Here is a 24,631-nt window from a genome sequence, read left to right as displayed (position 1 = left end):
GTTGTTCATGGGGATGTTCATGGCGTTGTTCATGGTGTTATTCAGGGTGTTGTTCATGGCGTTCTTCATGCTGTTATTCAGGGTGTTGTTCAGGGTGTTGTTCATGGTGGTGTTCATGTTGATGTTCATGCTGTTGTTCATGCTGTTGTTCAGGGTGTTGTTCATGCTGTTGTTCATGCCGTTTTTTCAGGGTGTTGTTCAGGGTGTTGTTCAGGGTGTTGTTCATGGTGATGCTAATGGTGTCATTCATGGTGTTGTTCATGATGATGTTCATGCTGTTGTTCATGCTGTTGCTCATTTGTTCTCAGATCGCCCTGCTCAAGCTGCTACTGGCGGCCGCCCCCACCTCCAAGGCCAAGACGGACTCCATCAACATCCTGGCTGACGTGCTTCCCGAGGAGATGCCGTGAGTCTTGGGGGCTGGGGTCCTTGCATGCTCCATTAACCCTAACCCTTCTCTTCAGCATCGGGTTTACAATGAAGAAGACATCACAGTCAGAATAGCGAAGTTGATGGAGAGAGGCTTCGGTTCGAGAGCTTGAATGGTCGATTTTCTTTGGGAGAAGGTCCACATCCTTAGATCTAGTATGCTGAAGCCTGAATGTGAACCAAATCATTGTCATGCTGTCTTGGACTGTTTAATTCAGGTTATTTGTATGTCCTTAATCACAGCAACGCATTCGAAAGTCTCAAAGGACACACATAGGTCCTTGGGGACTGTAGCTGTGGTAATGTGATCCACTGGTTTATTTTCTTTCGTTTTTTTTATTTCAATATCTAGTCTGCCATTTTTCCAGGTATTACATCATTATTTTACTGCAGCCTCATATTTGGCCCTCATAAAAGGACACACTTTTACAGTAGGATTAGATTGACTTCAGAGAATAAAGCAGTTTGATTGAACAAGTGTGTGTGTGTGTGTGTGTGTGTGTGTGTGTGTGTGTGTGTGTGTGTGTGTGTGTGTGTGTGTGTGTGTGTGTGTGTGTGTGTGTGCGTGTCTGTGCGTGCAGCATCACGGTCCTGCAGAGCATGAAGCTGGGCATCGATGTGAACCGCCACAAGGAGATCATCGTGAAGGCCATCTCCGCCCTGCTGATCCTGCTGCTCAAACACTTCAAGCTCAACCACATCTACCAGGTACACACACACACACACACTGCTCCTCTCTGCCACTTCTATAATTAACAAGGCTGATAGACCCCTCCCCCCACCCCAGCCATTATTAATACAATCTGAATCCTGCTCATCAGCAGAGGCCACAGTTAGACCTTCATTGAGATGAATAAGTTGGCCGTTTGTCACGGTTATGCAGCACCAGCGCCCTCTGTGGACAGAAGATGGTACATACAAGAAATAAGACGCTTTGGTGCATTGCAAAATTTACAGGAGCAGAATGTGAGCAGACAGCAATTTTAGACAGCACAAAAACATTATAAAGGCTATATCACTACATGGTATAGCCCGGACTCAATGTCCAAGAGCATGTTATACCTCCAGCTCTAATCAGTTGTAGACTCACACAGAAACACATGTTTTCCCCAGAGCAATGGTTTTTTCTGTTGTGTGTTCATCTGTACTATAACTTAAAGGACATATTATGCCACCAGGTGTGAGTGTGATTAGCCCTTAGCTGTTTCTGACATCGAAAGTGGGCGTGTCCACCTAGATGTATGACGGATAGATGAGCAACGTTTGCTACAGTCCACCGGATAGGCCGGTAGGCCGATCTATCCAGCTCACATCTAGGTGGACTCGCCCACTTGTGATGTACGAAGAGGCAGATTTTCAAAACGGCTTGTGACGCTAATCACACTCACACCTGGTGGTATAATACGTCACCTTTAACGACGGACGGCACACGTATTGTAGAAGGAAAGGATGACCTCGATGGCTGCACTGCAACATTAAACCGTCTGTCACCACTTGCCTCCTTTCTATACACACACGGCCGTTTGTGACGCGCTGACGTCTCCTTGCAGTTTGAGATCGTCTCTCAGCACCTGGTGTTCGCCAACTGTATCCCCCTCATCCTCAAGTTCTTCAACCAGAACATCATGTCCTACATCAGCGCTAAGAACAGGTAAGAGCCCTCACCTTAAAGTGGCGGCGTCAGAGTACGGCCTGTTGTATCTTCTGCACAATATGCCACAGTGAGGTGGCCAAAGCATTTAGACTACCTGAAGATTGAGATACAGTTGTGTTTAGCTCTCGTAATGCATCAACAGAATTATTATTATTTAAACCAAGATGGCCGTACTTCCATAACTTCTAAGAGGTATTAGTTTGATGTGCTGTCTGTGGTTAGTTTGCACATCTTACTTGCTCTTGTCTGTTCCCTCATTCAAGTTATGCCCTCAGGGCCTTAAGTTTGTTTGGCATTGTCCAAGTTTATTTATGTTTGACTAAAACTATCCAGGCGTCACTACATATTGTGTGTATTATAAGTCTGCTGCCGGTAAAGTGTTTGTGTGTGTCGGTCTGTTCCTGGGTGTCTGTGTGTGCCTGTGTGTGTGTGTGCGTGTGTGTCTCTCTCTTTCTGTGTGTGTGTCTCTCTCTCTGTGTATGTGTGTGTTTTCGTGTGTGTGTGTGTGTGTGTGTGTGTCTCTCTCTCTGTGTGTCTGGTGTTGGCGTGTGTGTCTCTCTCTGTTTGTGTCTGGTGTTTGTGTGTGTTTGTGTGTGTGTGTGTGTGTGTGTGTGTGTGTGTGTGTGGGTGCGTGTGCGTCTCTCGTTGCAGTATCTGTGTGCTGGACTTCCCCCACTGTGTAGTCCATGAGCTGCCAGAGCTCACAGCAGAGAGCCTGGTGAGTGAGCTGAGCTGAGCTGAGCTCCACAATCTGTGGCTGCACTGTTCCCTCTCAGGTTTGGGATGACCAAACATTTCCATGCCCTGACCTCACCCGTGGATGGTCACCCTTTGGCCAAATATCTAAAATGAATATAAGCGTTACTTTTGCATTACCGAAAGAAAATACATTATTCTCTATGTAGATTAAAAAAAAAGTAAATACTGTTTTGATGAACAACCATTGCAATGATCAAATGAAATGGACAAGCACTTTTTTTATATGTGTGTGTGTGCGCGCGTGCATGTCCACGGCACCACGGATAAGGCTGCCTTGATATTTAATATCTCTCAAATGGATCAATCCTCTTCAACTCCACGGTAGATGATTCTTTTTGTCACCCAGGAAGCATGGATTTCATTGTGCGTCTGTGTGTGTGTTTTTTTTAGGAAGCCGGAGACAACAACCAGTTCTGCTGGAGGAACCTGTTCTCGTGCATCAACCTCCTCAGGATCCTGAACAAGCTGACCAAGTGGAAGCACTCCAGGACCATGGTGAGAGCCGTCTGGAGCGCTGTGGCGCAGCCTGGGAGGGCTCCAATGCTGACACCCTTGTGCGATACGGTCCTGAAGTTTAAATCGTGTTTTTTTTTATTTTTTTTTATTAAGTGAAATATTAATATTTTATTGTTTAATTTAATTTACAATCGTATTGCACAACTGAAATTATCCTAATCTTTTTGGGGCAAAATATATGAATATCGTTTTTTTTCTTCATAATAACCAAAACTTAAAAAAATGCCCTGGCTAAAATGTTCTTGCATAAAATCGTTTACCACTTTTTCACAAACTTAAATTGTTCATACATTGTAATCCACCGTTCCCTCCTTCTCCTCCTTCCTCACACCCAACAACCAACTTGTCCTCCTCCTCCTCCTCCTCCTCCTCCTCCTCCTCCTCCTCAGATGCTGGTGGTGTTCAAGTCGGCCCCCATCCTGAAGAGGGCGCTGAAGGTGAAGCAGGCCATGATGCAGCTGTACGTGCTGAAGCTGCTGAAGATCCAGACCAAGTACCTCGGCCGGCAGTGGAGGAAGAGCAACATGAAGACCATGTCGGCCATCTACCAGAAGGTCCGCCACCGGCTCAACGACGACTGGGCCTACGGCAACGGTAAGGGGCTGTCGGGACTGTTATCGGAAACAGAGTTAGCGTTGTTATTTTGTGCGTTATCCCATGACATGCCACCAGGTGGGAGTGTGATCAGCCGTTACAAGCCGTTTAAAAAATCGGCACCTTATGACCTCACAAGTGGGCGCGTCCACCTAGATGTGTGCCGGATAGATCAGGCTACCAGCCTACCCAGTGGACCCAGTGGCAAACGTTGCTCATCTATCCGTCATACATCTAGGTGCACACGCCAACCTGTGACAGAAGGGGCAGATTTTCAAACCAGCTTGTAACGGCTGATCACACTCCCACCTGGTGGCATGTCGTGGTACCTTTAAGAAGTTAGTAAATGCTTGCGATGAAAACCAACAGAAAGCAATGCGAATGTCACTATATTAAGAACTCAAATAGATAGATTCCGTTTTTTTTGTTGTTTATGTATCAAAGCGAGGTAGACTGTAGTGGATTTATTTTATATTTGTCAATACTAATTGTGAAACAAGTTGTAATTGTAACGCCTACAACAGAAAAACGTCTCTTTATGACTTAAAAGACACTCTGTGCATATCGCGCCAGAAGGGAGATGGAGGGCATTGAACCCATAATGCATTATCAAAGATGGGATGGAAAAATAAAATAATATCAGCATATGTCACGGTGACTTCACAGTTCAGGTTAATTAACGTCTCGCTGTTCTAGCTTGTACATCATTTGGTGTGTGTGTGTGTGTGTGTGTGTGTGTGTGTGTGTGTGTGCGCGCATTTGGGAGTGTGGGTACGAGAATGGAGCCAGTTGCTATGGCAACGGAGAAAGGGAACTCTCGGGGTCAAGGATCCTTTCGGGGAAACTAAGTGATCTGTCACACAGAGAGAGAGAGAATTAATGAGGAGATGAGGACACATCTTAAACTGCTTGTTAGGTTGTAAATAATGATGACTCGGAAAACGTATTCCATCTTCATTATATGAATCATCTTTTCGAGAATGATATTTCTGCATGTAATAATGGATGAAAGATTAAGTCTCCTTTCTTGGGCAGTGGTTTGGCCCATTTTACTGAAACGTACATCACAGTCGTACTGTGCTGCTTCAACTGTCGTGGAAGGGAAAAAACTAATCCTTAAATCATCCCTTGGGCTCAAACATTTCCACCAGACGGGTTTCTGTTCCTGGGGGGTAATCAGGGTTTATGATTTGTTTTTTTAAAGGCTGACTTGCGTGACGCATATTAATTGTCCTTGTCAGTTCCCATAGCATCGAGTAAAAGCTACATTCAAGGCCTCGAGTTTGTTTTAAGATGCCCAATCGGGGCACAATCCAGTTTTGATTTCTTAGTGATCAAATAATGCATTGAGTTGTTTTCGAATTTTTATTCGTATTTAGTATCTTATGTCCGCCATTAAAACATCAGTTATAAATGAAGAAAATAAACTTAAAAAAAACTTTAATCGGCCAAAGGAACTCCTTCCAAAAGTGTCCTCCACTACCCCATTCAGCCCTCCTCTAAAGTCTCCCTCCCTCCCTCCCTCCCTCCCTCCCTCCCCCCCGCAGACATCGACGCGCGGCCCTGGTACTTCCAGGTGGAGGAGTGCGACATGCGCGAGAACATCGAGAAGTTCAACAGCCGGCGCTACGACCACAGCCGCGGCGGCCCCGCCGGCGGAGAGTTCACGCCGGTGGACAACTGTCTGCAGAGCGTGCTGGGACAGCGGGTGGAGCTGCCCGAGGACTTCCAGTACAGCTACGAGCTCTGGCTGGAGAGGGAGGTGTTCTCCCAGCCCATCCAGTGGGAGGGCCTGCTGGAGAGGCCCTGATGGAGGAGGAGCAGGTGGAGGAGGAGGAGGAGGGAGGGAGGGAGGTGGTGGTGGTGGAGGAGGGGAGAGAGAGGTCTGTTCCCAGCCCATCCAGTGGGAGGGCCGGCTGGAGAGGCCCTGATGGAGGAGGAGGAGGAGGAGCAGGAGGAGGAGGGAGGGAGGGAGGTGGTGGAGGAGGGGAGAGAGAGGTCTGTTCCCAGCCCATCCAGTGGGAGGGCCGGCTGGAGAGGCCCTGATGGAGGAGGAGGAGGAGCAGGAGGAGGAGGGAGGGAGGGAGGTGGTGGAGGAGGGGAGAGAGAGGTCTGTTCCCAGCCCATCCAGTGGGAGGGCCGGCTGGAGAGGAGGAAGAGAAAGGAGGTGGTGGTGGAGATATATGGGAGGGAGAAGGACGAGGGAGGTTCTCTCCCAGTCCATAGAGTGGCGCTGATGGTGGGGGAGGAGGGATGGAGAAGGGGTAATGGGAGAGAGAGAAGGATGGAGGGTGGGTGTTGTTTTGAGAGCAGGAGAAAGATTTGGGGGGGAGGGGGAGTGAAGATGATGGGTGCAGGCATTCTCCCAGTACAATGAGAGAGAGAGGGAGGGGGAGAGCGAGAGAGGGACTTTTCCATTTGCTGGAGAAACTGAAGGGGAGGGGGGGGAGAGGTAAGTTTAAAGAGAGAGACACAACATGAGGGAGAGAGAGTCGATTCAGGTGAGAGAGAGAGTGGGGGAGCTACTGAACACACACACACACACACACACCACGCACAAAAAAAGCTTGTGCCTACGACTACTTTGAGAACAGGTTGACCAGCGAAGAACGGAAATGTTGTAGCAGCTAAGGATCTGCAACAGTGACACACAATAATATAATATCTAATAATAATAACCGTAATCACAAAAGTAATTTTCTTAAACGTTGAAGCTGACTTCAAACGACACATACTTCCGTCTTGATATGTAGTTGGGTTTGTTTGTATAACTGTGCGCGTGTGTGCTTTAAAACGGTTTGATTAAGCTGTTCAGTTTTTTGTATTTATTGTCGTTTTTTTATGACCGTTTAATGGCGTCGTTTGTTTGTAATGTGTTATTTATATTCACTGCAGCCATGGCATTTTTTTGCTCCGAATTCAGTGATGTGAAAGCTTTTCTTAAATCTTTATTAAAACAGGACTTCTTTGGGAACCCACCACTTAAGATAGTTTTGATAAACACAATAAGCTAATATTTGGACACCCAATAGATATATACTGTATATACCATCAGTAAGTTTATGTATTTGAAGATGAATAGGTTAGAGGGGACCTAAACTACTCCTGAACATAGGGGTAGGCTAGACAGAATTCCTCCACCTTATCATATTTTATTTTGTACATTAGGCTACTAGCATAATAGAATTATATATGTATTCTAATTCTGACAACCTCGATAGAGTTTATTGTGTAAGCACGGGACATAATTTTCATGTTTTTGTATATGCATAAATATAGATGATTGATTTATCTGCCCTAAAGTCATTCTTGACTGAAAGATGTCTGCTGGAAGGTAAAGGAGTCTGTCTCGCCCCTTCCCCGGCCACTATCTCGCTATCCTGCTTACCGGTCGGCCTGGCAACGGCATGATAACTTACCCAAGCTCCAAGTGGCCTTGGTGGGCAATTAACCACCCCTCCCCCAAGCTGAGAAGAACACACTTTGTCAAAGAAAATGGTGCTGTTTGTGTTTTTATGAAATCTCTGAAAAGTCTTTACTGACTTGAGATTTTTACTCCTTTAAAAAACAACTCCAACCTACCTAAATAAAGTGTTGATGGTCAGAATGGTTTTTCTCTAGTTTTCTAATGAGTTTCTGGAAGTTACGTCCACTGAAATGCGTGAATAAGCACATACAAAAAGATCTATGGTTTCCGTTTCTTATCCTTGCTAAAGTCTATTTGGTAGTTTCTGTCGGCTTGTTGGAAGATTTGTCAAATTTGTTTTATAGAATGGTTATTTCTACATTGAATATTGACTTGAGCTTCTGTGTATGAACAAAAGTGCATGGCTGCATTTTAATCTGATCTTTGGAATAGCTGTTGAATATCACACTTTTACATTTACGGTTTTGTGTCTAACAATGGTTCCAGCACAATAATACATTTTATTTTTTTTTGCGTTTGATGTGGAATTAAGAGAATTTTACCAGTGTCTGTTTCTCTCTGAAAGGCAATATCCTGGAAAATAATAATAGAGATATTTTCTAGCTTCTCAGGTTAGCGGCGGTACGATGATATAACGGTTTTTAAAAAGCTTCCTCGATATTCAATATCAGTTATCCTTTCTCGTTGTATACCTGGGATCCACACTCGTGTCCCTAGATAACCGTTTGTTGAATCAACTTCAGATTGTATTGTGTGATACTCGCACAGGGTCATAGAGACACTGGATACCATATATTGTTGAGTTTGTAGACTTATACTTGTATGTTACACCGACTTTTAGTTTTTTTAAACGTGCCAAATTTGAGTGCCATAATGGATAGTTGTTTAATTTTGTGTGTTTATAGTTCAGCCTCCAGTGGGCATTGCTTATCATGGAGGCCTTGTTCAAAGGCTGTTCACATCAAACGGCTATTTGTGTTTCGCAATACAAGATGTTTTTATTTTTTACTACCTGAAACTTGTACAATCATTACAAATGGAGTTTTCTTGGTATGGTGCTTGGATGTTTTAAGCATCATATTAATAATCCTACTACTCTATGTGTGCATTTATTTTGCATTTTTTTTTATTTATTATGCAGTTTCACATATACCAAGGTTAGCTTAGAACAGTGAATATGTTCAGGGTTATGTGCAATGACTGATGAATAATATATGATTACTCAGAAGGAAAATATCGGAGCTGCTTCAATTAAAAAGGTTTGTCCAAATTATGTTTGATGTTTTGTATTGTGTTTTATTAACTGTTGTTTGTCAGTCTTATGAAGAGTGCACGGGTGCCACGGCTAGAACAGAAAGGCGAATTCATTTCAACTGATAAATTAATGAAGATTATAAAATGTATAGGCCTATGTGAGGCAATTAATAAGACACTGACATCTATGACACTGTTAACAATCATTTTCCAGCAAAGAATAGCGGGATCGTGGAGAGACACACACACACACACACAGGCTCCTCGGGGTGATGAGTGGGTGGTTAGCATACAGATGTTGGTTGGTTACAGGCATATTCTATGTCTCATCTGATTGGACTGCAGGGGATTAATGTACTAATGCACTGGCTTTCATTACACAGTACATTTCCTCTCTCATGGTGTGTTAATACACGCACCATGAGAGGATAGAACTCATAGCGTGGCTCGGAGGATACATAAAACAATGTTTACAAAACTGCTGTTTAACAAATACATTTGTTACCGTAACAAAAACGTGAAGGACGAGATGTCCATGCAAAGTGAAAAGAACGAATGTTTAGCACAACACATGAAGACAAAGTACAAACAAATCCAAATTGGGTTGTCCTTATAAGATGGAGAACTGTAATTGGTGTCGAGGCTTCCTCTATTAAACATGCCGGTGTGGAAGTAAATCAAAATTTGTTTGTTTTTTCATGCAAAATTGTTCACCTGCAGCGGCAGTCCACTCGCATCCAGTACACTTGCCATAGGCAAGGTCTTATTCTTCATGGCTTTATTCTTCATGGCTTTATTCATGCCTGAGATTACTTACTAGACGCATTGGGCATTACCTCCCCCAAAACCATATACAAGTGTGTGTGTGTGTGTGTGTGTTTGTGTGTGTGTGTCAGAAATTATGTTGCAGTTTAAGGCCTAGTGCTGCTTTGCCATGGAAATCTCCAGTCCAAACCAGTCCCTTTGAGCATGTGAAAGTCCCTTCTCCTTCCAGCCTGAAACACAGAGAGACGGACACACACACACACACACGGTGGAACTATATCTTGCATTGGCACAGATATCAGCTAGCGCTGTTTTGCATGCCTGTTGAGACCTGAGATTCGCGTCAGTCTGGCATTGCCTTGGCAGTAATTTCCAAACTTGGAAATTAAATGTAAATATGGGAATGGCATCCAAATATGGGAATGGCATCTTGATGCATCCTAGGAGTCTTGCTCAAGGAGGTTTACGTAACGACCGTGGGCATTGGGCATCGAACCCAGAACCATTTGGCTAGGCAAAGATAAAAAAAAAAAATCATAACAAAACGTAGCCTCAACAGTAGCGCCTTATCATTATACCAGCAAGCCGCTCTTTAAAGCAGTGGCGGTTCTAGGGGTGGGGCCACAGGGGCCCTGGCCCCTGCTGAAATCTGATTGGCCCCTGACGTGCCCCTGTTCCGTCAATCAATTGACGAGCTGAACTACCGGAGAATTCAACGATCACAGATGCAATTCCACACCCAAACTGTTGGTGGCAACAATGTGTCAATGCAACTTGGGAGAAGAAGCGGACCTGCGGAGGTTCCCCCCCCCCCCCCCCCCCCCCCATCAACAACTCAGCGCAAGGCCGGTACAGCCCCTGAATGTAGCATGTGGCCCCTTAATGGCCCCTGTTTAACCGCCACTGCTTTAAAGGCTAGACACCTTGTCCCTTTGAGAAACTGTCTCTTGAGCCCTGACAATAGCAGCATACTGAAATAGGTAAACTCCTGCTACCTGTTGTTGATGAAGGCGCCTGTGTACTTGGACCCGTCTGGGAAGGTGTAGGTCCCTCTGCCGTGGTACCTGTTGTCTTTAAACTCCCCTTCGTAGATCGCCCCAGAGGGGTAGGCTACGGTTCCTCTGCCATTCATCTGGGAGAAGTGATGACTAAAATTATGCCAAATTAAAAATCAAGCCTCTGATTTACACCTTATTTCTTACACACATCCATCCTACCTGATCCTGCTGCCACTCTCCGGTATATACCACGCCATTGGCAGAACTCTGTTGGCCCGGCCCACTTCTCATCACTACTCCTGATTCCGATTTAATGCTTTCTCCTTCTGAAAGCACACCAGATATGAAGAGAGAGAAAGAGCCATGGACAGGGAAAACCCAATGTTATCAAAGGGCCAAACAAGCCAAAATGATTTTGGTCGTTCATTTCACTCACCATAACTGTCCCCATTCGGGAAAACGTAGGACACTTTCCGTGGACCCTCCTCTGAAAGTCCACTCTCCTCTGAGAAGATGCAAATTTATAAAAATAAAAAAAAATCACACACACACACACACACACACACACCAAACTGCAATTCATGTATTTAATAGCCTAAGCAGAAGCAGGTATATAGTACACAAACATACACAGATTGATACAGATTCGGGGAATAAGGACCTCTTTCAGTGGCTTTGAATTTGAATTTAATTTATTAAATTTATTTCAGACATATCAATATCTTTGGATTTTCTTTATTTCTTATTGTTTGATAACTTTAAATAACCACACCAACATAGGTCACCGTGGAGGAGGCTGGCTGCAGTAACTATGCATACTCTCCTCTGCTTTCCCAAGAGGCCTTTGAAGGGTTCCATGTGGTGGACAAGATATAAAAGTCTCCATTGGAGAAAGGACAGAGAGAGAGAGAGAACGCACCTGACCAATGCCGATGTCCTTACCTGACATCCTGATCACCTGACTCCAGCTGCTGGCACGCGGTCTGTCAGGACTCACCTCAAAACCTTCCTGATGACATCAGATGTTCTTAATGGTTTTAGTGGAACCAGCTTGCAGACTGATTATGCAAAGTAACTAACGTTATAGACTTGATGGAGAGCTTAAAGGATAAAAAAACCAGGGTTTAGGAGAGTATACACCACCAAGGGTTTCTTCTGAAATGAAACAAAGTCCTCTGCCCATAGCAAACAGCCGTTGCCATAGTGACCGTCCGTGCAACCGGCTGTCGTTGTGAGATAAGTTTTGGTTTCCTGTAAAGAGCACGAATGATGAACAGATTACATAGAAGAGAAGATGGAAACCACGCAGCTATTTATTTGAGAACGTGAATTCAAAAATAAACAAAACAAAAAATATAATATGTATATATATAATAATAATATGTATAGCGTTACCGGAAAAGCCCCATTACCTTTGACCTGTGAGCGCTGACCAATCAGAGCGCAGTCAGGCTGCCGGTAACTTCATCAGCTGTGCTCGGTTTGGTGGCTTACACGTTTATGTTGTACATGCTTTACTCAACTTTATACCAGAGGATTTGACTGTAAGTACTGATGTGTTTCCTTGTTGTGCTCTTGATCCCCCCAGCCGTGACTCCGAGAACACTTTACAGCGACTCCCCGCATGTTAGGTTACATAAGGATGTGACGTTAGCTTCAGCCGGCTAGCTAGCGAGCGGAAGCCACAAAGCCGGTGTCTCCCCGGTGGGTCTGCGGTGAAGCTGATGCGTCTTTATGACGGATTCACGTCGTGGGGTGGTCCAGGCAGTTAACTATAGGCATCAGCTAGCACACATTGTCCATTTCATTGTGTCATCCTCGCCATCAGCTCTGTCGGCAGATTTTTGTCCACAAATGTGAGCATGACGCTGTAGCTGAGAGCCGTGTAGGCTCTGCTTCATCTTCATCTAGCCTTCGCATGCCTTGTGACGTCTGCTTACTTAAACTGTTGTTTGTGTTTCGGATCTGACGTTACCGGTGATAACAATGTTGAACATTCACACATTCGTTTCTTTTCATAGCTTGTTTTTTTGCGGATTAGATGGATGGACAGTGAATAAAGATAAAGGTAGGCAGATGAGGTTGTCACCATTGTAGCTTCATACTGTGTTCTTCGTCATGTCCTTGTTTTTAACCATCTGTGTGATCTCACTTTCTTCCTGGTTTCCAGAAGAGAGATGAGTACAAGGAGGAGAGGTGGGCCGAATAGAGGTGGTGGGAGATTCAACAAGCCAAAAGCAGCAGCTGCTGGTCGTAGTCGAGGTGGTGGTGGTCGTAGTGGAGGAGGAGGAGGAGGAGGAGGTGGTGGAGGAGGTGGTAGCAAGAAGTTTGGAGACTGGGGTGATGGAGATGATTTCAGCCTTGACTTCGGACCCAGCCGCTTGGCCAGGTAAAGCTTCAACAAATAATCATTCTCATGCAAAAGTGGAATAATATACTCTAAACAAACGGCTCTTGAAAATCAAAGTCAGAAGTGAAAGTAAGTCTCTCTTTAACTAACCCTTACCTCCATCCCATCATACCTTATTATTAATCCGTCCCCATGGTGTCCTCTCTCTCCCTGCCCCTGCAGACCTGTGTTAGGCAGAGGCGGCGCAAGAGGAGGTGCCCGGGGAGGCATCAGGGGTGGGGGTCGCGGCGGCGGCGGCGGTAGTGGTCGTGGTGGAGCTGGACGTGGCAAGGGTAGCGGTCGAGGAGGAGGAGGTGGAGGAGGAGGGGGAGGTGGAGGAGGAAGCAGCAGGGGGAGGGGCCGGGGTCTGCCCCGGTCCCTGGTGGCAGAGAGGGACCGGTCGCAGCCTAAACCGGTGGAGGTAGTCACGCCTAGAGCCAAGCCTGAAGGCGTGATGAGCATCATGCCCATGCAGACCATCTCCATGACCAACGAGAACCAGGAGCTGCTGAAGGAGCTGCTGAAGGAGCTGCAGCTGCAGGACCTTGAGGAGAATTATGAGTAAGTGCAAATAGTTCGTTTGACATTTTCATGGCAACACATTCTATTTCTTTATCTTGTTGTGTTCTTACCCTCTGTTAGCTTGACCGATGCACAGAACCTTTTGTGTATTGTTCATGATTAAAGCACTTTGAGTGGCAATCAAATTCTTTTCAATTTTAAAGTTTAGTTAAAGTTGCAGTGTGAACGATTTGAGCCACTCGCAGTGATTTGGCAGGAGCCTTTCAGAATTAATAAAATTAATTAACAACCACTATGATCCAAGAGCATTTTCTTTTTTAACAGTTCTTAAAAGGATTTTAGAAAGATAATAATTAGTCTGAGTAAATCTCCCCATTGCCTCTTTCGCAGTGAATCAGGCTCGGACTATTATGAAGAGGAGGAAGAGGAGGAGGAAGAAGGAGAGGAGGAGGAGGAGGAGGAGGAGGAGGAGTACGATGAGCTGGACCACCGTGAGGACGGCCAGTTCTGGAGGACTCACGACCAGCCCGTGGAGAAAGCCGAGCGGCCGGTCGGCCCGGTGGAGGTCGAGATCGAGTCGGATGAGGAGCGTCCCTCTCCGGAGCCCGTCGTCTCTCCGTTCGCCATCGGTAAACTCTGCAGGTGAGCCACTGATGATGCGTCCCTTGAGTCTCACTCATTGACATTGACTTAAAGCTGACACATTATGCCACCAGGTGTGAGTTTGATCACGAGTGGGTCGGTCTACCTAGATGTGTGCTGGATAGATCAGTCCAGCCAGTGGACTGTAGCAGACGTTGCTCATCTATCCGTCATACATCTAGGTGAACACGGCCACTTGTGGTGTCAGAAGAGGGCGTTTTTTTCAAAACGGCTTGTATCGGCTAATCACACTCACACCTGGTGGTATGATGTGTCACCTTTAAATGCTTCCCCGTTCACGCCACCCCTCTGGCCCCCCCCCCCCCCCGTCTCCTCCCCCAGGTACGGCTTCGACCGCGAGCGCAGCCGTCTGGCGCTGGAGGCCAACGGCGGGGAGTTCGGCGCCACGCTGGAGCGCCTCCTCAACCAGGTGTTCATCGAGCGCTTCGGCATGAAGGCGGTGTCCCCCGACGGCCTGCAGGGGGCGCCCATGGACGAGTGCCTGAGCCAGCGGGAGGAGGAGGCGCTGGCCCTGGCCGCCATCTACGGCGACCGCTTCGAGGAGCGCATCGCCAACTCGGTGTGGACGGTGAGCCTGGACCTGGAGTTCCTCGCCGGCAGCCTCCACAGGAACAACAACAGCAGCAGCAGCCTCGACAACGGCGGCGGCGGCAGGGGCTACGGACGCCGCCACGGTGCCCCCGCGCCGGTCCTTCTGCGCGACGTCTGCCGCTTCTTCCTGCGGGGCCAGGGCTGCCGCTTCGGCGACAAGTGCAAGTTCAAGCACCAGATGCCCACCAAGGGCCTGCGGTCTGGCAGGGGGTCCCCGGACCCCATGGCGCCCAGCCAGCCGGGCTTCAGCAGCTACGCCCCCCCTGAGTACGAGCTGGTGGTCCGCTTCCCCAAAGGCAACCGCTACCCCTTCCAGCCGCCGGTGGTGGCCTTCAGCACCAACGACGAGGCGGTGAGCGGCGCGGGCCGGCTGGCCGCCACCGAGCGCCTCTTCGGCGAGGCGGCGGCGGCGGCCAAGTGCGGCGAGCCGGTGGTGTACACGCTGATCACCTGTCTGGAGGACGAGGGCGTCCTGGTGGAGCTGCTGTCCACCACGCACCACAAGTTCAGCTCCCCGCCGCCCGTCCTGACCCCGGTGCCGCCCCCGGCAACCCCGCCCGTCGCCTTCTCCTCCTCCTCCTCGCTGATACCCTCCGTCGGGGGGAAGAGCAAGGGCGCAGCCCGGGGCAACGCGCCCGCCCCGGAGGGCCGGGTCAACGGCGCTGTGAGCGGCGGGAACCAGACCGCCAAGCCCGCTCCGGCCAACAACCACAACGCAACGACGCAGCAGCGACCGGCGCAGACGTGGAGAGAAGGTGAGCAAACACATCCGAGTTTTTTTGAAACCCATAGCGGAGGCTTCCGCCCAATCACCCTCCCCCCCTAGGCTCCATAAGAGAACAGGAATGACTCCCACAAGGGAAATGCAGGTGTTTCAGCAGCAAACACAAAGGAAGATCAATATAATCATATGAGAATCAATATTGCAAATCAGGGTAGAATAACAATAATGTTCAATGTGTATACATATACCACTGGCTATGGTGCTTGGGAGAGTAATAAAATAAAAGATGTAATAAAACATGAACATGATCTGCGTGAATGAGCTGTTGCCGGGACAACGATGTCACACCTCCGTCCTGCGTCTTGTCTTGTGCAGCCAAAGACAGAGATGACGTGGAGGTGGAGGAAGAGGAGGGGGACGAGGAGGAGGAGGAGGACGAAGGCGGGGCGGTGAGCGTGGAGACGGAGAGCTACGTCCACCTCAGGAAGCAGATGGTGAGGAAGCACGAGTACAAGATGGACAACGTGCTGCAGGAGAACGGCAAGCTGTGCAGGGACTTCCGCAGGAAGCCGGTAAGACACCGCCTGGTTCTGAAACGTCTTGTATGGGTGTGTTCACTGGGAGGCTGTCGATGGAAATGTAGTGCGAGTCTATTAACACATTCCATTATGTTTAGCATTAAAATGTCTTTATTAGGAACAACACCTTCAGGTGAACCCGTCTCGTTTTCAAGGGCGTCCTTAACAACATAAAGTACAGTAACAACATATTAAGAACATCTTTCTTAATAACAAATAAAAACATAAAAATAAGCATCACATTTACATTTAAACATCTTTCTATAAATTTCGACTGGACAGACTGCAGAGTGTATAGTAATAAGAACAAGAAAGGGTTAGTACGGGTAAGTATATGCGTTTAATTATTTTATCTGTTAATGGACAGGTAAGTAACCTTAGTTTTGAATGGACCACAATTTCCCCAACAAAGAAGTATAGTGTGGATGAGAACCCTGAAATCTTTTGTTCGTACGATATGACGAATAAAGAGGACAAGAAGAAAGGGCAAAAAAGAAATGGGTGGCAAGTTGGCAGCAAACCAATATCACTTAAATCTCCTATTTGACGGCCCTATTCATTGGGCTTGATTCAAGATTCAAGAAAACTTTATTTATCCCCAGGGGGCAATTAAGGGTAAGGCACGTAGAGCAGACGTTGCAACAATGAAAAACACGACTAAAAATAGATGAATAACTTATGGACAATAAAAAAAAAAAAAAAACTGACATAAAATGGGCAATGAGGTAGATATAGATTGAATGTATGTATGTATGGTTCACAGCAAAGTCCACTTTATACTGAGTGCTATGTGCAAATGAGTGTTCAGTGTGTCACCTCCATTGCCCGTGTGTTGGGTCTGTTTTTCGCGTGCAGTCGTCCAGGCGCTACGACGCCATGCTGCAGCAGAGGCAGAAGCTCCCCGCCTGGAAGGAGAGAGAACACATCCTGAACCTGCTGGACAACTGTCAGGTGCTGGTGGTCAGCGGCATGACCGGGTGAGGCAGCACTATCACCTCCTGTTCACTGTGGAGGGCTTTGAGGAACTGTCTTTGGTTAGCGGGATTTTTGTGTGTCTTACATCGGGAGAATTGAATAGATGCGTTGAGAAAATGGATGAACTTCGCTGTGAGGAAACCTAAGACCATAAAATCAAAATGATTGGGGTATTGATGTTTTATCCATTTATCAAATCCACTTAATTCACCTTTGCTCCTTATGTTCATTTAATGTTGTTTACTAATGGTACATTATAACCAGTCCAGTCCGTACAATTCAAAATTAAAGTTAAAATTCAGATTTGAGCCGTGATGAAAACGTAATAAATTCTACAACAAATTAAAAATACTCATGCAAACCACTCCAAATGAATTCCTTTTTAGTTGGATTTCCTCAAACCCTAACACATACAGGTTGTGCCACCTACTAATATCCGTTTTCCTTATACTCTGTCCTCGTGTCCTTTTAGGTTGTATGTATGTACTTTGTATATTTTTAGATATTTCTAAACATATTTATCTATTCGATGTATCTTCCACCATTGGGGTTGGAGAGCAGGGTCATTTCGATCCTCAGTATGTCCCGTACGTATTGCTGAAGTGACACTAAAAAGGACTTTCCCTTCAGCTGCGGTAAGACCACGCAGATCCCCCAGTTCATCCTGGACGACACTCTGGGGGGGCCGGCGGACCGCGTGGCCAACATCATCTGCACCCAGCCCCGCCGAATCTCCGCCATCTCGGTGGCCCAGCGCGTGGCCGAAGAGCGGGCCGAGCGCCTGGGCTCCACCGTGGGCTACCAGATCCGCCTAGAGACCGTCAGGGTAAGGCGGGGGGGTTACACTAGCACATACAACGGGGAACCAATGGAAACAAATGAGGATCAGTGTCGCAGATCCAGGGAGAATACCTGTGATGTTCAATATGTTATCCCCGGTGGGCTACCAGACCCGCCTGGTGAGGGTGAGGTGAGGGTTAACCTCCAAGGTTATGGGGCGTCCTGATTGGTGCTGATCAAGAAGGGAAATAATGATGATGAGGAAGGAGAAGACAGAAATAAAATGTAAGAGGATAGAAATAAAAATCGACTAAAGGAATATTTCTTTATCTTGTTTTTTTTTTTGCAGTCAGTTTTTTTTTTATCAGTCAACACCGTAGAATGCAACGACAATTATTAGCTGTTATGACTAAGGAAGGTGTTGTAATCTATTCCGGCAGACTCTGATTTGAACATTCACTGTAGTTTGAATGTCTTGACAAGTAATTTCCTCTTTTTAAATGATTTGTATATCATTTAAATCTATTAGTGATTTATACTCTAGATTTAGTTTCACATTCATTTAAAAGTCCTTATTCTGAGCCAGTTGTCTTACAGCCTCTGACGGTGAGACAGATACCGATCATTAAGGAGCAGGTGTGTCGGGGGATGGGTGGTGTAAAGGCTCCGTTACGGTTCCGCGTCGACGCAACGACCATGCAGACGCTTCGACGCAGTCGTGAACCTTCATCCGTTCTGCGTCGGCTTTCAGCGAGCCGACCAATCACAGCGCTTGCTGCTGCGTCGAAAGGACGTAATGGGTCCGTGAACCCCCTTGTGTTGCGTCTCCTCCTGACCCTAACCCCCCCCCCCCCCGCCTGATCCCCATCAGTCCTCGGCTACGCGGCTGCTGTACTGCACCACGGGGGTCTTGCTGCGGAGGCTGGAGGGAGAGGCGGACCTCCCGGGCGTCACGCACATCATCGTGGACGAGGTGCACGAGCGCACGGAGGAGAGGTGAGCTTACCGAGTCTGGCTCAACCGTGACCCCCAAGCACCCCTTTTTTTGGGATGTTTATTTATTTATTTATTAATTTTAAAGGGACAGCGCACATTAATAGACATGAGCGCCAGAGTCCAATAGGTAAACGTTCCAGATTTAGCCATGCGGGCTAATTTTCATCTGTAGTCCCTATATGTATCTTGAAATGTACTTTGGGATGGTTTGTTAAACCGGCACTATCTATCACTGTCTATCACACTTATTTACACATACTAATTAAAAACAGATATTTAACCTAGAACGTTTCTCCAGAATCAAACGAGCCCACCCACAGGTTAATCCATCCAGGGGATTTTTCTCTATAAATCTTTGGGTTCTGGTCTTTCCCCCTCAGGTCTTGAAAATGACTAACAGTAGCGACAACTTAAACCACTAGAGGCTGCTATTGAGAAAATGTGCATAGTGTAATTTTAAGAGTTTTCAGGTTCTTATCACCCAACAAAGACCTACGTGGGATATACTTATTGATCAGCCTATACTGCTTCTGTTCCATCCCCAATATGGCCTCACTGAAAGACCAACTCATGGTGATTATTCCCGTTTTGTTTCCCAGTGACTTCTTGCTGCTGGTGCTCAAGGACCTAATGGTGAACCGGCCCGACATGAAGATCATCCTGATGAGCGCCACGCTCAACGCCAACCTCTTCTCCGAGTACTTCTACAACTGCAACACCATCCACATACCTGGTAGGGCCTGGCACCTTGTAGAGCCCAGGGAATGTGCACGTGCTCACACTCAGACGCGCGCCACACCCCGACGCTCCCTGCTGATCCTTCCTTTGTTCTCTTCCAGGGCGCACCTTCCCCGTGGACCAGTTCTTCCTCGAGGACGCCATCGCCAAAACCCGGTAAACAAAGAGAATAAACTGTGGATCGCAGCGCTGTGAATAAAACCATTTTGTAGCTACCTGAGGCACAAGGGAAGTTATGTTGCACCCACAATAGTATTAACTAGCTCCCACGCCCCCGACAGCTAAAACATCCCTTTTGTTTAATCCCTGACATAACATTGTTAAAGGGGACATATCATACCACCAGGTGTGAGTGTGATTAGCCGTTTTGAAAATCGGCCTCTTCTGACATCACAAGTGGGCCTGTCCACCTAGATGTATGACGGATAGATGAGCAACGTTTGCTACAGTCCAGCGGGTAGGCCGGTAGACTGATCTATCCACCACACATCTAGGTGAACACGCCCTCTTGTGATGTCAGAAGAGGCCGACTTTCCAAACGGCTTGTAACGGCTAATCACACATACCAGCTTTAACATTATTTTTGATAGAAACATGTATTCAGTATTGTTTTACTTTCCTGTGCAGCTACGTGATCGAGGACGGCAGCCCGTACATGCGCTCAGGGAAACAGGGCTCTGGGGGACGAGGAGGAGGAGGAGGAGGAGGAGGAAAGGGAGGAGGGTCGAAGGGCATGGTGGACGACCAGGGAGGCGACCAGTGGAGCTTCTCCTCGCTCTGCAAGAAGGACTTCGTCAAAGACTCTATCCCCGACCAGCAGCTGGGCCTGGCGGAGCTGACCATCCGGTTCAAAGGTCAGCATGGGAGGGACGCCCCGCATCAGATCATCAGTGAATCTAGGGGATTCCTTTGACTAGATGTTTCTTGAACGCCTACTTTTTATTTTGCGTTGTTTTAGCAGTGCAGGTTAGCGGTGCACTGAAATCCATGTCTTTTTTTCGACAGCCCACATCAGGTCATTTGAGCCACGTTCTCAGGAAAATGTGGGATTTATTTCACTCGATGTTTATTTGAACGCCTACTATTGTGTTGTAATTGGTTAGATGCATGTACACTGAAATTCATGTATTTTTTAAAACATGCCTCCATTTCATTCGCCTGAGGTAAGGAGTGCATAGTTTAGCACTTTGGAATGTATCAAACCATACACTTGATTGTAAATACTTACATAGTGCAACTCTTGGCATTGTAGGAAACTTCGAACCGTTTATTTCAGATGACCTAGTAAATATGACCTTACGTCAAAGCATTCATGCCATGATCAGTCTCTTGATTAGTGCTAACTCTTGGGCTGGTCCAATGTTTGCCTTAAGCTCAGACCATTTGTGGACTATTCGCGATTGGGAACCTACACGCCATTGTCACACACAACACAATGTGCAAAGTCCCCGACTGGTATGATTTGACCTGTGAGATCCCACTTTGGCTAAACATGCCACCGGTGTCTGAACGGCCAACAGATGTGAGCAAGCCTGTGCTGAAGACCATCGCTGCCATGGATCTGGACAAGATCAACATGGACCTGGTAGAGAGCCTGCTGGAGTGGATCGTTGATGGGCCCCACGACTATCCCCCCGGTAGGACTGGACCCCAGCACCCCTGAATCCCCCACACGCAATAGGATCAATACCATCAAAGGCCCTTTGCTTATAGGAGAGTGAGATGGTGTGATTGATCAATACCATCAAAGGCCCTTTGCTTATAGGAGAGTGAGATGGTGTGATTGATCAATACCATCAAAGACCCTTTGCTTATAGGAGAGTGAGATGGTGTGATTGATCAATACCATCAAAGACCCTTTGCTTATAGGAGAGTGAGATGGCGTGATTGATCAATACCATCAAAGGCCCTTTGCTTATAGGAGAGTGTGATGGTGTGATTGATCAATACAATCAAAGGCCCTTTGCTTATAGGAGAGTGTGATGGTGTGATTGATCAATACAATCAAAGGCCCTTTGCTTATAAGAGAGTGAGATGGTGTGATTGATCAATACCATCAAAGGCCCTTTGCTTATAGGAGAGTGTGATGGCGTGATTGATCAATACCATCAAAGACCCTTTGCTTATAGGAGAGTGAGATGGCGTGATTGATCAATACCATCAAAGGCCCTTTGCTTATAAGAGAGTGAGATGGTGTGATTGATCAATACCATCAAAGGCCCTTTGCTTATAGGAGAGTGAGATGGTGTGATGGATCAATAACATCAAAGGCCCTTATCTTATAGGAGAGTGAGATGGTGTGATTGATCAATACAATCAAAGGCCCTTATCTTATAGGAGAGTGAGATGGTGTGATTGATCAATACCATCAAAGGCTGTTTCCCTATAGGAGAGTGACATGGTGTGATAGAACAACACTATCAAAGGTCCTTTGCTTATAGAAGATGTTGTGATTGTAGCGAGGGTGGATGAGACTGTTGAATTTCTGTGTCTTTTATTTCATCGTCCTAATTTGTCAAGAATATGATTTGGTTTTGATATTTCAAACAATATGGTTTTAACATTTCAACATGCGTGTGTCACATATGACGTATGCTTATTGTCAATCATGTCATAAGAATGATGGGACCTGGCACAGAAAAAGGGTTGCTCCTCCCCGTTCTAGAGATTAATCCATGTTAACGTTTGGACTAACGTGAGACAGACGGAGACAAGAGACTGGGCCTGTGCGGTTGACCTTCTCCCTGACGTTCTCCAGGTGCTGTGCTGGTGTTCATGCCGGGCCTGGCTGAGATCAAGATGCTGTATGAGCAGCTGCAGTCCAACCGGATGTTCAACAACAGGAACAAATCCAGGTGGGTCACGGTCCAAGGTCATCACCGTGGCAACGAGCCCCCGTAAACACAGGCCTTCTTACCATACGGGTGGCTGTTGAGATGTTCCCCTGGCCATCCAGATGTGTGCCTACGTTTTAGTGTCGCTAGGTGTTAGTGCTTTGCGTTTGAGGGTAGAATGACCAGAATGTTTGTCACCTTTTAGCTTTCGTTAGTCACCTGGATGCTTGCATTAAGCGTTCAACCACCTCCGGTTTGATCCCTCATCTCTGTGATCACGTGATCCCATCCAGGTGAAGGAGCATCGAGTTATCAGGAGTACTTTATGATGGTGTGTGTGTGTGTGTGTGTCAGGTGCGTGGTGTACCCGCTCCACTCGTCCCTCTCCAACGAGGAGCAGCAGGCGGTGTTCAACCGGCCGCCGAAGGACGTCACCAAGATCATCATCTCCACCAACATCGCCGAGACCTCGGTCACCATCGACGACGTGGTCTACGTCATCGACTCCGGCAAGATGAAGGAGAAGCGGTAGGAAGCAAGAAGCCATCGTGCCACGCCTTTTTGCTTTTGCGTCACAGACTCTCAGTTCATCGGCTGGCTCCTTCCTCATGCTCCAGCAAATTAGGAAGCCAATAGTTTATCACGACTGAACGAGTTGAATACAGCGAGTGTGTGCGTGCGTGCGTGCGCTGTGTAGAGTAATTAAGGGGAGGATCGTTTGATGGATCGGTTAGTACCCTCAGCCAAAAGTTTCTGGGTTCAAACCCATCAGTCAGACGCCTAACCCCTACCTAATGATCTGTAAACACTATAATCACTTTGGGTTAAAACATCCACTAAATGTCTCGATGGTAGATTGTTCTCCATGTACTGGTATTGACCCGTTTGTCTGCTCGCTACATGTCGCTGGTACAATTAACGGTGCAGAGGGCAGCCTAAACACCCTGCCACTTCAAGCGTTACACTTGTATTGTACTTGAACCTCAGCGCTTAGCTTCACATAAACGGTTAACTGCAGACTGATTGGACCAGGTGTAGCCATCAGTCAGCAGGGCACGGTAATAACACCACCAGGGTAAGGGCTTCGATTCCCAGCTGAATGCCGAGGAACGTACGCACCCTTTTTAATCATATCGTGTCCACGCAATGGCAAAAGGCGGGATCGTGTGGTGGCTCCCCGCCGAAAGGTACCGGGTTCGATCCCCTGACGTACCACCTGCCACATCTGGAATCACGGTTGGGCACTTTGGACTTCACCTAGACCCTGCATAGCCACCTTGTCCCTCCCCTCCTGCTTGTTGTATGTTGTACGTCCTGGCACTTAATGTACAGACTTATTGTATGTCGCACTTAGCTATAGTACTTGGTTATGTAGCATGTTATCCTAGCTATGGTTGTTTATATATGTATACGGGGAATGGGTTAACCTAGTGAGTGTTAGTGCTTGGCACTTGGTTCTGTGAACATCCTTACTGTGCCGACAGCCATATATAGTTGTTTCTCTTTCTTCGGACAAATGCACTTATTGTAAGTCGCTTTGGATAATGCAAACGGATGAAAAAAACCACCCTCTTCCTCACGTTGACCCCCCCCCCCCCCCCCCCCCCCCCCAGGTACGACGCGTCCAAGAGCATGGAGAGCCTGGAGGACTCGTGGGTGTCGCGGGCCAACGCCCTGCAGCGGCGGGGCCGGGCAGGGCGCGTGGCCTCGGGGGTCTGCTTCCACCTCTTCACCAGCCACTGCTTCGAGCACCAGCTGTCAGAGCAGCAGCTGCCCGAGATCCAGAGGGTCCCGCTGGAGCAGCTCTGCCTCAGGTAGGACCCCGACGCTCGGTCTATAGGGGCCCGTCTGTCTGTCTGTCGCTCGGTCGGTCTATAGGACCCCGTCTGTCTGTCTGTCTGTCTGTCGCTCGGTCTGTCTGCGGGGCCCGTCTGTCTGTCTGTCGCTCGCTCGGTCTGTGGGGCACGTCTGTCTGTGGGGCACGTCTGTCTGTGGGGCACGTCTGTCTGTGGGGCTAGTGTGTCTGTCTGTGGGGCTTGTGTGTCTGTCTGTGGGGCCCGTCTGTCTGTGGGGCCCGTCTGTCTGTGGGGCTAGTCTGTCTGTCTGTGGGGCTAGTCTGTCTTTCTGAGGGGCTAGTCTGTCTGTCTGTGGGGCTAGTGTGCCTGTCTGGGGGGCTAGTCTGTCTGTCTGTCTAGTCTGTCTGTCTGTGGGGCCCGTCTGTCTGTCTGTGGGGCCCGTCTGTCTGTCTGTGGGGCTAGTCTGTCTGTCTGTGGGGCTAGTCTGTCTGTCTGTGGGGCCAGTCTGTCTGTCTGGCCTGTCTGTCTGTCTGGTCTGCTCGCTCTGCCTCTGGAGAGGGACGAGAGATGAGGGGAGGACTATACTGAGGGACAAGAAATTAAAATATGAAAATATATTCGTACAAATAATCACCTTTTTTTTTTTTAA

General features: G+C 47.4%; 3 protein-coding genes across 8 annotated transcripts in view; 2 read left to right on the top strand and 1 right to left on the bottom strand.

Annotated features, from left to right (window-relative positions):
- Window positions 1–5,772, top strand: part of strip2 (striatin interacting protein 2) — a 30,223-nt gene extending 24,451 nt beyond the window's left edge. For all 6 annotated transcript variants that reach the window (XM_079755573.1, XM_079755572.1, XM_079755571.1 and 3 more), the window contains 7 exons: window positions 309–406; window positions 1,011–1,137; window positions 1,980–2,080; window positions 2,735–2,801; window positions 3,233–3,337; window positions 3,748–3,952; window positions 5,500–5,772. In XM_079755573.1, the coding sequence (XP_079611699.1) occupies window positions 309–406; window positions 1,011–1,137; window positions 1,980–2,080; window positions 2,735–2,801; window positions 3,233–3,337; window positions 3,748–3,952; window positions 5,500–5,762 (966 nt within the window). In that variant the 3' untranslated portion in view covers window positions 5,763–5,772. The remainder of the gene's footprint in view (window positions 1–308; window positions 407–1,010; window positions 1,138–1,979; window positions 2,081–2,734; window positions 2,802–3,232; window positions 3,338–3,747; window positions 3,953–5,499) is intronic.
- A 628-nt stretch (window positions 5,773–6,400) lies between these two features.
- morn2 (MORN repeat containing 2) lies at window positions 6,401–11,543 on the bottom strand. The gene is made up of 5 exons (XM_079755554.1): window positions 11,339–11,543; window positions 10,833–10,901; window positions 10,616–10,722; window positions 10,394–10,530; window positions 6,401–9,628 (listed from the first exon to the last, which is right to left on the bottom strand). Exons 1-5 carry the CDS (start codon window positions 11,343–11,345, stop codon window positions 9,526–9,528), a joined length of 423 nt encoding a protein of 140 aa, XP_079611680.1. The 5' UTR covers window positions 11,346–11,543; the 3' UTR covers window positions 6,401–9,525.
- A 1,619-nt stretch (window positions 11,544–13,162) lies between these two features.
- Window positions 13,163–24,631, top strand: part of dhx57 (DEAH (Asp-Glu-Ala-Asp/His) box polypeptide 57) — a 17,934-nt gene continuing 6,465 nt past the window's right edge. The window contains exons 1-14 of the mRNA XM_079756121.1: window positions 13,163–13,346; window positions 13,698–13,949; window positions 14,292–15,316; window positions 15,661–15,857; window positions 16,719–16,840; window positions 17,469–17,664; window positions 18,490–18,614; window positions 19,214–19,347; window positions 19,454–19,508; window positions 19,980–20,206; window positions 20,873–20,989; window positions 22,111–22,207; window positions 22,541–22,714; window positions 23,800–24,000. Coding sequence (XP_079612247.1) covers window positions 13,240–13,346; window positions 13,698–13,949; window positions 14,292–15,316; window positions 15,661–15,857; window positions 16,719–16,840; window positions 17,469–17,664; window positions 18,490–18,614; window positions 19,214–19,347; window positions 19,454–19,508; window positions 19,980–20,206; window positions 20,873–20,989; window positions 22,111–22,207; window positions 22,541–22,714; window positions 23,800–24,000 — 3,029 coding nt within the window. The 5' untranslated portion in view covers window positions 13,163–13,239. The remainder of the gene's footprint in view (window positions 13,347–13,697; window positions 13,950–14,291; window positions 15,317–15,660; window positions 15,858–16,718; window positions 16,841–17,468; window positions 17,665–18,489; window positions 18,615–19,213; window positions 19,348–19,453; window positions 19,509–19,979; window positions 20,207–20,872; window positions 20,990–22,110; window positions 22,208–22,540; window positions 22,715–23,799; window positions 24,001–24,631) is intronic.

This window comes from Pollachius pollachius (assembly GCF_949987615.1).
Source record: "Pollachius pollachius genome assembly, chromosome: 18".
Lineage (NCBI taxonomy): Eukaryota > Metazoa > Chordata > Actinopteri > Gadiformes > Gadidae > Pollachius > Pollachius pollachius.
The sequence above is the reverse complement of the archived record's forward strand: the minus strand, read 5'-3'. Positions and strand labels throughout refer to the sequence as shown.